We start from the raw sequence: 11,218 nt of genomic DNA, 5'->3' as shown, positions 1-11,218 counted from the left end.
ACACACACACACACACACACACACACACACACACACGGCCATGGGCATAGCTACCTGCATGCCTGTGCTGTACTCAGTAGGCTCCCTACAGACAGACAGACAGACAGAGAGACACACACACACACACACACATAGCCATGGGCACACCACCTGCATGCCTGTGCTGTGCTGACTTTAGTCTGACCTGACAGCAATCTCCCCTGGGGACTGGGAGCCCTTGGGTGGCACATACTCATCTGAGTCAGTCCCCCTAACCTGTGTCACCCAGTACAGTCCCTGGCCCTTTCTCAGTGCACAGGAAAAGGTGTATAAGTGACTCAATCAAAGAAGCCCTTTTTTGGATCAGGACAGTGGGGTTCCTGATAGGAAATGCAGAGAAGTCACAGGAGAGATTCAAAGTGCACTTGGGAGGTGAAAGTCAGCTACAAAGCCAACCTGTGTGAGGTTAAGGCTTAAAAGTGATCTGAGCCTTTAGGCAACTTTGATAACCTAGGAGCCACCACAAGAAAATGGTGATGGTAGGTCTAGCACTCAAACACCAAGAAGCAGGCAGAGTCACTGATGAAGCTTTAGAAGGAAAGCCACTCTAGGACTCTGTCTCAGAGCCACAAAGCGGAAAACTGCAACAGAGAAGCAGAAAATAGCCAGAGAACTTACAGACGAAACATCAGTAATTGATTCTAGCTGGTGACTATAAAATAGTATCATTAGAACTAAGCCAGTTGGGGCTGGGCAGATCACCTGAGGTCAGGAGTTCAAGACTAGCCTGGCTAACACGATGAAACCCCGTCTCTACTAAAAATACAAAATGAGTTGGGTGTGGTGGCGCATGCCTGTAATCCCAGCTACATGGGAGGCTAAGGCAGGAGAATTGCTTGAACCCAGGAGGCAGAGGTTGCGGTGAGCCGAGATCATGTCACTGTACTACAGCCTGGGCAACAGAGCAAAACTCCATCTAAAAAAAAAAAAGAACTAAGCCAGTTGGGTAAATACACTGACCAAAATTTCAGAAATCTAAATAAGCTTGCTAAATCCTAAGCTTTTTTCTGCTTTCCCACCTGATGAAAAGGACTCTGAAATTTCCTTTTAAGAAAGCAGGGCCCAAAAATAGAGACTTAAGAAGCCATACTTAATTTTAAACACATACCTGCTATTTTATTCTTCAAGCGTTCGATCTCTTCATTTAGCTTTTTGATTTCTTTATCTCGGTTTGAATTGCCGAGGGCCCGAGATGAGCCGTGAAGGGACTGCACAGTCTGGGTGGACTCTGGGGGACGGAAAGACAGCGTGAGGTGCGGCCTGGCCACAGCGCCCCCGGCCCGCCCACAGCCAGCGCCGCCCCTCACCTTGCAGCTTCCTGCTGAGCTCCAGCTTCTCCTGCTCCAGCCTCCGGATCCTCCTCTCATAAGCCTCCATCTGCAGGCTGTGCTCCAGGTCTCGCTGCACGTCCTCATCTTTGGTTAATGTGTTGGACTGCATTATGCTCTTCAGAGAGCCTCGATCAGAAAAACAGCTGGAAATAAAGCAACAGGTTTTTCTGATCTACTGAGTTTTTAGCAATTTCAAAGCATTTTAAAACTTCCTGGGGTGACAGACAGTCTTTTTAAATTGGCAAACAAAAATACCTGTGAAAAGACTTTATGGTTTATGGAGCCCAAGTTAGACAAGTGACCGGATGGTCAAGGAGACACTGACAAGGGCACTCCCCAACAGCTGGCCAAAGAAAACGCCTCTGCAAAGGAGGGGAAATGGCATTTCTAAATCATCCCTCACACTTAATTGTAAATGCAAAACCAGGAGGCATGGATTCTGTGTAAAGCGAGGCTTAGGGGGCAGCCCCAGCTCTTGTCTAGAGGTCAGTGGTGTGCATGGACCATTGAGAGCTTCCTGGTTCGGCCACCAACTGGCCAAGCAATCCAGAACAACCCTTGCAACCCTTTCTCCCCTGTAGGCTAAGCCACCAGTTCTAGCACTGACCAGCATACTAACTCCCTTGCCAAGGGCCAGCACACTCGATGATACACATATCCAAGGCACACGCTGATGCCCAAGACAGCTCTCCTTGAGGAGCTTAATTCCTGGGCCGCTTTGGGAGTTACTTAGTTCTGCTTAGCTCTTTATGTGACAATGAAGTCAGGAAAATTTTGAGCTCCTATGCTGGGTCCCATAAAGGCACCAAGCACCCTTTACAGAAGGCCTAGTCCTGTTCCTCCATGGGTGGTTTGAGGGTGCTGGGCTGCTCCAGCCCTGCAGAGTCTGTCAAGGGAGGGGAGTCCTAGGCCCATCTGGCCAAACTACAGCCGTGGGCCTGGGACCTACAAGTGTGACAACCACTTATTGAGCCTGGATGTACCAGAAAGGTCAAGAACCTCTGTACTGGGGGCTAGGAAATCAGTACGTCCACCTAGAACGCCTCCAGCGGGCTGGAAGACAGCAGCTGTCACTCTGGCTTACAGGCTTTTTAACCCTGTCTTCTCACACCAAAGCATTTCCTCCAAGCTTGAGCAGAAGTATGGGGTATCAGCCGGGCAAAGTGGCTCATGCCTGTAATCCTGGCACTTTGGGAGGCCGAGGCAGGCGGATCACCAGGTCAGGAGATTGAGACCATCCTGGCCAACTTGGTGAAACCCCCTCTCCACTAAAATACAAAAAATTAGGTGGGTGTGGTGGCACACACCTGTAGTCCCAGCTACTCAGGAGGATGAGGCAGGGGAATCACTTGAACCCAGGAGGCAGGGGTTGCAGTGAGCTGAGATTGCACCACTGCACTCCAGCCTGGGCAACAGAACAAGACTCTGTCTCAAAAAAAAAAAAAAAAGAAAGAAAGAGAAAAGAAGTACGGGGATATCTCCCTCCCAAGAAATTTCCAACTGTGGTTCCAGCTGCCAGAAGACGCTGGGGATCCAACTCTGTGGTGTTCCTTTAGGCACAGTGGGCATTTCCATTGTCTCATTTCACCTGCCTTGCTTCCTGTAACCCCTTTCCTCTTGGCCCCAGTTTCTTTCCAAAATGGAGGTAGAACATCTCAGGCGACACAACTTTGCAAAGAGGCCCATTCGGGACAGGGGGCCACGACACACGATCCTTAAAAAAGCCAGCAGAGCGTTCTGATGGAAGCCAGCTCTCAGCTGAGCACGTGTGGCCACAGCTCTGCTTGCTGCAGCCACCGACTTCATCAGAGCCGCCCCTGCCAATGCCGGCGGCCTATTGGTCAGGGGTCGGCAAACTATAGCCTCTGGGACAAATTCTGCCTATGGCCTGTTTTTACACAATCACAGGTAAGAATGATTTTAATATTTTCTTGAGCTAAGAATGGTTTTAATATTTTTAAAGGGTTGTAAAAAGAAGAACATACAACAAAGACCATGAAGCCTGAATTCTTCACTACTTGAATATCTGTAGAGAAAAAGCCTGCCAACCTTGATATATTATCACCTGTAGTAACCAGGTGTGTCTATTTTCAGAACAAAAACCCATCTCCATCTCCCTTAAGCAACGGCCTCCCAGTGCACACCCCTCCCAGCACACGCCCCACCCTCCTCCCCACCCTACCCTCCTGCCCGCCCCCCGCCCGGCAACAGAGTGTGGCATTTGACTGTTCATCTACCACAAGGGAAGGTTCTCCCTGGGGAATAATAAATCCAGACATACCTTTCTGTTGTGAATGTAAAACCAATGAATGGCAAATGTAATCCAGAAAAGCCTGTGTGAGAACCAGGAGGTAATATTTCCTGCATAAGAACATATACAACACAAATGAAATCTATGTTCAAACAAACAGGTAAAAAGAGGAAAGACCGTTACAGTCACGGTGACTGGAGCACTGGGCAGAGCGTGTGGTCTTGGAGAATGGGGATTCCATGGTGTCCTCTGCAGGGCAGCCAAGGATGGCAGATCTGTCTCTCTCAAGCCTGGCTCTAAGCGCTGTATGTACAATAAAGTTCACAGGATGCGTGCACTGATTTTGATGATGATAATGGCACAGGCCATTACCAGGTTAGTGATTTTCAAAGACTTCTTAAAGCCACAGAATCCTCTGCTCAATACAACCGTGTGCAGAGTCCAACAGTGTGGACAGGCACGGCCCCTCTGAGGACATGGGACAGAGGCTGGGGACCCTCAGGTTCTTGACCTGAGACAAGAGACCCCAAGGCAAAAAGGAACCCAAAGGTAGACTATTTCAGCTAAGTTTATTGTAACTCTATTTTTCATTCTGAGGATCTTTCCTTTTTTTCTTTCTTTTTATTTTATTATTATTTTTTTGACATGGAGTTTCGCTATTGTTGCCCAGGTCGAGTGCAGTGGCAAGATCTCGGCTCATTGCAACCTCTGCCACACGGGTTCAAGCGATTCTCCTGTCTCAGCCTCCTGAGTAGCTGGTATTACAGGCGCCTGCCACCAGGCCTGGCTAATTTTGTATTTTTAGTAGCGACAGGGTTTCACCATGTTGGCCAGGCTGGTCTTGAACTCCTGACCTCAGGTGATCTGCCTGCCTTGGCCTCCCAAAGTGTGGGCCACTGTGCCTGGCCCAGATTTAACTTTTCCATGAGCCTACAAAGGGTACTTCACAGTTTCTCCTAAAAACCTCTGTGTCTCCTGTTATACAACTAGGAGTTTCCCCAAGTTCATGGTAATTCATTTCAAGAGGTCCTGGGGATGAAATACATAGAGTGAATGACGGTGCTTCAGTGTAAGAAACTCTCTAAATTAATTAATAACAAAGAAGATTTTCCTTTTACTGGGTTAAACCTCAGTTTGTCTATCCCCAAATGAAGCCACACATGTACGGATTTGACGAGAACAAAAGAATTTTATGAGATACGAGGAAAATTCTTCAGGACCAAAGGTACTGTCAAGTGCATCAAAGAGGCCCTGTCAGACCTGATCAGAATGCCAGACAAATCCCACAGCCAGAACCCAATTTGGAAAATCCTCATCTTAAACAGCAGTACACAGACTCAGAACCTGTTACCATCGTCCTTGTTCTCAACTCTTGCTGTATAAAGAAACATCAGTGCAGACACAAAGCGCTGTCGTGTTAGAAAGATTTAACGTGCTCTCACATGCAGGCAAAAAGACCAGTAACTGAGAGGCTGCCACACTGCCTATGGGACTGCAGGCTCAACTCATGTCTCAGTGTCTTTCAACCTAAAAACCTATAACATGGTGACGGGGTTGCAGTGAAGCTCTAATATGATGATGTATGTGACACTGCTTTGAAGAGTATCAAGTGCTGAGAAATAAAAGCAAAAGTATTTCTGTTGAGGTCCAAAACAAAAAACTGTTTAACTGAATTTTACTCACATTGAGTTATCCACCATTTTCTAAAGGAATATTAAGGACCCAGCTGAAGGCTGGAATAGGAAGCATACTCTGTCTGGAGCGCCGAATTTTACTGCTTTACGCTGTACCGACTTGATTAGCAATGCCCTCAACAGCACTGCACGTCAGACCCGCCGCCAGCAACCCTGAGGACGGTGCTTTCACTCACCGTGTTTCTCAGCACATCGTCATCCACGTCAAAGTTGGATGTGTCAGATGGACTGCTCACGTCGGGAATATAAGGTGCTTCTAGGTTTCGTATATTTTCCCAATTTAGACCTTCAAAAAACGCGTGCTTTTTGAAATCCTCTATTCCATTCTGCCCCAGCCGGCGCTCTCTGCTGCAGATCAGCCTCTGGATGAGGTCCTTGGCTTCTTCCGATACATCCGTGACATGGGACGGGAACTGGAATCGCTCCTGCAAGTGGCGACAAAACACCGGGGGACAGGTGGATGCATTCAGAGTTCAAGATGTACGGACTTTATAGGAAATAATGTAGAAACCAGCTCCAAAGCAAGTCACTTTTTATTTCATGGGAACTAAATATAATCCAAAGCTAATACATTTTCATTCCCAAAAGGCAAACAAGAAAACCAGTAGTCCTTTTGGTTTTACTCACTGTAGACCTGTGACCACATTGCCTGTAAATCACATATTTTTACCTATGGAACACCCTAAACCCCATCATCTCTTCCTAACAGAACTGGCAGGGAAGGTGGGAAACACACAGTGCATGGAGGAGGGACAGGCACTGACCCCTCAGGACGCACGGTGTGAGCAGCACGGCAGCTCCACTTCCGGAAACTCATGCTACAAAAGCAGTCACTAAGAGGAAATATGACATGCTCAGGACTGCATTGTATTTTCACCAAGAAAACTGCAAACTACCTATGTGTCCATCAAAAAACAGACTTGTTAAAAAAAGATACCGGCTGGGGCCGGGCACGGTGGCTCCCACCTGTAATCTCCGCATTTTGGGAGGCTGAGACAGGCAGATCACCTGAGGTCAGGAATTCCAGACCATCCTGGCCAACATGGTGAAACTCCATCTCTACTAAAAATACAAAAATTAGCTGGGTGTGGTGGCAGGTACCTGTAATCTCAGCTACTTGGGAGGCTGAGACAGGAGGATTGCTTAAACTCGGGAGGTAGAAGTTGCAGTGAGCCAAAATCACACCACTGCACTCCAGCTGGGTGAAAAGAGCAAGATTCCCCCTCAAAAAAAAAAAAAAAAGACACAGCACAAAGAAAAAGGAACATGTCTGGGTACTGACACAGAAAGATGCCAAAGACACAATGACAAAAAACTGTTTCTATGTAATATGATGCCACAAATCAAACCACACACACACACACACACACACACACACACACGTCTGCCAAGGCCACACATCCCTATGGTAAAGTGAGCTGAGAACTGAGCCACCACCTTTGTTTGTCATCTATGGAAAAGAACAACGTCACCTGCTTCACAGGGCGCCTGACCCAAGGGCCCACAGATGGTCAGCACTCTGACTGCTGGCAGGATCTTAGTAATAACCAATTGTGACTTTAACAGAATTTGTCACTAAGAAGTGGATGAGGTGATTTTCATCATCTACAATACACATGACTTAGGAAAATTTTTAAAAAGAAATAAAAAATATCAGACAGAAAAGAAAATGGTAATGAAAAGGTAAACAAAAGGCGGTGGGGAGAGGTGACACTGAAGTGAGAAAATGAACAGTTGAAAAAGGGAAGGAGGAAAAGAGAGGAAGAGGATGGGGAGGATGAAGGGCTCCACCAGCTGCAGACGTGTGATAATTTACAGTGACTGACTTCCGAATCAAAGTTGAGAAATCAAAGTTGAGAAATCAAAGTTGAGAAATCAAAGTTGGCGTCGAACCAGAGAATCTAAAGCCACAGGTCAAAGGGGCCACCTGGACCTCCCCACTGGCCACCTCCAGGCGCCTCACTCCACGTGCCTACACAGAGGACGTGTCTGTCTACAGAAACCTGCGTCCTTTCCAGGAAGCCAGCTCAGAGCAGACCAGCATCCTTCCCCGAGAAGGCGGGTGAGATCACTCTCAGAGCCTCCTTCCCCTTGCTCTGGCACCCACAGCTCCTGGTGGCGACCCTACCTCCAGACACCTCTCCAACGTCTACTCCAGGTCACCCTAAACCCCATCATCTCTTCCTAACAGATCTTCCTGCACAAGTTGTGTTCTCTGTACTTTAGTTCTGAGCCAGGTACCAGAAGAAAACAGGACGTGAAACACAGGGTCTTACTTCATGGTTCATGATCTTCCCGTAGGTCTCCACGAGTGACTCTGCATAAAACGGCGTTTCTCCGTAGAGCATCTCATACATGCAGACTCCCAGGGACCACCAGTCACACTCGGGCCCGTACTTGCCCATGCCGTCCTCCATTGCCTGCAGGATCTCTGGCGAGATGTAGTCAGGTGTGCCCACGGCCACAGAGGACTGCACCTTAGGGGAGAGGAGGTGCTGAAGGGAAACCCTGGGGCACCCCCAATCACATATTTCCAACTATTTTCTCTAAAATACAGTGGCAGCAGAAAATGAAGTCATCAAAGAATAAAACTGGAGAATGATCAGGATTTTAAAACCCAGTAATTCAAGCTGAGTATGGTGGGTCGAGCCTGTAGCCTCAGCTACTTGGGAGGCTGTGGCAGAACCACTTGAGCCCGGGAGTTTGAGGCCAACACGGGCAACATGGTCCCCAGCCTTGTCTCTAACAAAACAAAACAGAATTTAAAAACCTCAATAATGCAAAATTCAATGCAAATAAGTATGTTCTTGAAGCACTCAACATGACGTAGCTCTCAGAATGCACGAAACTCTTGTCCACAGTGTCTGTCAAAGCCCAAATGCCAGCTACAGCCCCCAAATAGAGCCCCTCAAATACCCAAGGGCTGGCACTTCCCACTCTCTGTCACTGCTCCCAGTGTGACGTGGGGCCACATGTGTGCAGGCCAGCCTTTTGGATTTTCACGTGCAGAACACAGGGACTCTTGTTAAGGGGTCTCTTGTTAGAATGGAGACTCTGATGGGGCCCAAGAGGCTGCGTTTCTAGCAAGCTTCTGGGGGTGCTAAGGCTGCTCACCTGCAGCACCCACTGTGGTCGTCCTCGTGGGAACATGCAGAAGTCAGTCCAGGCATTAGCTGGGTGCTCAGGTATTCCCTGGACAGGGAACCAGGAGGCTGAGGCTGCTCCTATCCCCGCCAAAGGGAGAAAACAGCTCCCCTGCTGTCTACATTAGCAAGCACGTGCCTGAGTACAGTGACACCTCTGCAGAAAACTGCGAGGGAATCGGTCACCTCAGAAAAGGCAGGAGGAGCCTGGTGAGGCTGAGAAATCATCTATCCAGAGAGTACGATGGACAGTATCATCCCAAGGGGCTGAGTCTGTAAGACTGAAGCTTAGGCGGGAACTGGAGTCAACAATCAGGCCCGTCTGGGGAAGGCCAGGCTCTCTTGAGGGTCCCCTCTGAGAAGAGACACAGGGTACAAGCAGCATCCCCGGAGCCAGGTATGAGAACTGCTCAGGCTGAATGGATCAGAAAGAACTCCGCCTCCACCACTTCCCTGCACGAGTGCACAGCCAGCCCACAGGAGCTCCTGTGGACGGCAGGACCAACGGGATGCGGGCCTGTGATTCAGCGGTGCCTGCCCACCTGACCGGCTTGGACAGGGCACTTTAAAGAAGAAGTGGAGAGTGGCCTTGATCTGCTAGAGGGCTGGTACGCTTCTAGCCACCTCCAGACTGAGAAAACCTGACAGCTCCCCATTCTGGAAGGCACACATATTACTTTTGTAAACATAAAAAGCAATAAAGATGCTTTCAAACTTAATTTTTATTTGGGAAACAAAACTCCCCAAATAGAAAATTTTATCTGTCTCCAAAACTGATTCATTTTCTTAAATTAGTATACTTGGTTTCTTAATTGTACCTCAAATTGAAAACTTAAGCCCCTTCTAACTACAAGCCAAACCCAAAACCAAATGGAAAATCTCCAACCAAAATACCTACAGTTCCATCATCATTCATCTTCAAACATGATCCAAAGTCAGCCAGGCGGATATGACCATTCACGTCCAAAAGGACATTGTCAGGTTTAATGTCTCTGTTAGTAAAATAAATACATAAATTAACCATCTCCAAGCAACACATCAGGCAGGTCAAAGCCCTAGTGGTGATCAGATGAAGACATGCTAATATCCTCTTGTGAACAGCTGTCACCATGGTGGCAGCCAGAGTCACATCACGGCCACTCATTTAGTCCCCAGTGACCCTGGCGAGGCCCCGTGGTGATTCCTCCTCGTCTGTCCACCTACCTAATGCACCCCTCTTTCCCTCCTGAGCATCTCCTTGGCACCAGGCACTGCTCTCCAGCCCACCCGCCTACGCACGTGACAACACTGCCTTGACTTCATGAAGCCTGGACATGAGCTGAGGTGTGCAAACACAGAAATCTGCACTGCTGTCTCAGGCAGGCTCACACGTGAAAGTTCTGTGCCGAGTCCCACGGAAAGTAGGAATGGGACAAAGGGGCAGAGGGACACGTCTGGAGGGAGCCAGCTGGGGGCTGCCACAGAGAGAGAGCAGTGGCCAGACATGGTCCAGGAGGCAGGTGGTGACATGGGGCGAGGTTGCTGCAAACCACTCCATACCCCCAAAACTGCACTTTCTAGATGAAGACAGAGAAGCTGAGCCACCTGTCCACAGTTACACAGTAGCACACGGTGGAACAGGAACATAAACAAAGGTCTGTCCCACTAATGCCTGTTTCTAAACTACTTTCTGTGTGCTCCCTAATACATGTGCAAGTGCAGAGCACCTGAGAGAATGAAAGCTTTTTTCCGGCAGAATATGCTTACATGACTGAGCAGTATGAATGGGAAGAAACTTTAAAAAACAAAGAAAGACGTTCAGCAAAAGACAAGTACAAGCATGTTCCTAGCAGCACCACTCCTAACAGCCAAAAGGTAGAAACAAGCTAAACGTCTGCTCCGAGAGAATGGATAAGCAAGCTGGGCTATACTCGTGTGATGTACGCCACACTCCAGTGAAGACAGACGTGTACTAACTATCCCAGCAACATGGATCAATCCCACACAAACACGGGCAGATGACAATTCTTACCTCAAAACCAGACAACAAAACCACAAAGCAAAAGAAACTCTAGTAAATAACACTCCAAACTGAAAGTATCCTCAAATAAACAATCAGGAATATGAAAAAGAAAAAAAACAAAATCCCACAATTAAACACACACACACGGCCAGGAGCAGTAGGTCACAAACTATAATCCCAGCACTTGGGGAGGCTGAGGTGAGAGAATCCCTTGAACCCTGGGAGGCAGAGGCTGTAGAGAGCTGTGACTGCACAACTGTACTCCAACCTGGGCGACAGAGCAAGACCCTGTCTCAAAACACAAAAACGAACACACACAAATACACACACACAGACACACACACACACACACACACACACACACGAGGGGGAGACGGGGGGAAACAGGGGGAGAAAGGGGGGGAGGTGGGGGGGAAAGAGAGAGAGAGAGAGAGAGAAAGGCGCTATACAAAAATATGCAAAAAAGAAGAGCTGATTTAACTCAGTGAAGAAAGAGAAGAAACAGACAAAATCTTACCAGAAATAAAGATCGAATTATAAGATGTCCAAACAAGAATAAATTCAAACAAAAATCTAATGAAAAAATTGAAGAAAGGGAAGAAAAGATCTAGAAGAATAAAATGAGATAAAGAAGGAAGGAAAAGCGCCGGGCGCGGTGGCTCACGCCTGTAATCCCAGCACTTTGGGAGGCCGAGGCGGGTGGATCACGAGGTCAAGAGATTGAGACCATCCTGGTCAACATGGTGAAACCCCGTCTC

The 11,218-nt window shown here is 48.0% G+C and overlaps 1 protein-coding gene across 6 annotated transcripts in view; it reads right to left on the bottom strand.

Annotated features, from left to right (window-relative positions):
• CDC42BPB (CDC42 binding protein kinase beta) overlaps window positions 1-11,218 on the bottom strand; it is a 115,228-nt gene that overhangs the window by 41,678 nt on the left and 62,332 nt on the right. For all 6 annotated transcript variants that reach the window (XM_017528034.1, XM_017528038.2, XM_017528036.2 and 3 more), the window contains exons 6-11: window positions 9,357-9,450; window positions 7,592-7,792; window positions 5,492-5,740; window positions 3,652-3,731; window positions 1,347-1,513; window positions 1,148-1,267 (exon numbers count right to left, since the gene is read on the bottom strand). In XM_017528034.1, the coding sequence (XP_017383523.1) occupies window positions 1,148-1,267; window positions 1,347-1,513; window positions 3,652-3,731; window positions 5,492-5,740; window positions 7,592-7,792; window positions 9,357-9,450 (911 nt within the window). The remainder of the gene's footprint in view (window positions 1-1,147; window positions 1,268-1,346; window positions 1,514-3,651; window positions 3,732-5,491; window positions 5,741-7,591; window positions 7,793-9,356; window positions 9,451-11,218) is intronic.

The sequence above is a fragment of the Cebus imitator genome, unplaced genomic scaffold, assembly GCF_001604975.1.
Source record: "Cebus imitator isolate Cc_AM_T3 unplaced genomic scaffold, Cebus_imitator-1.0 Scaffold52, whole genome shotgun sequence".
Classification (NCBI taxonomy): Eukaryota; Metazoa; Chordata; class Mammalia; order Primates; family Cebidae; genus Cebus; species Cebus imitator.
Note: the sequence above shows the minus strand (reverse complement) of the source record. Positions and strands in the feature narration are given on the sequence as shown.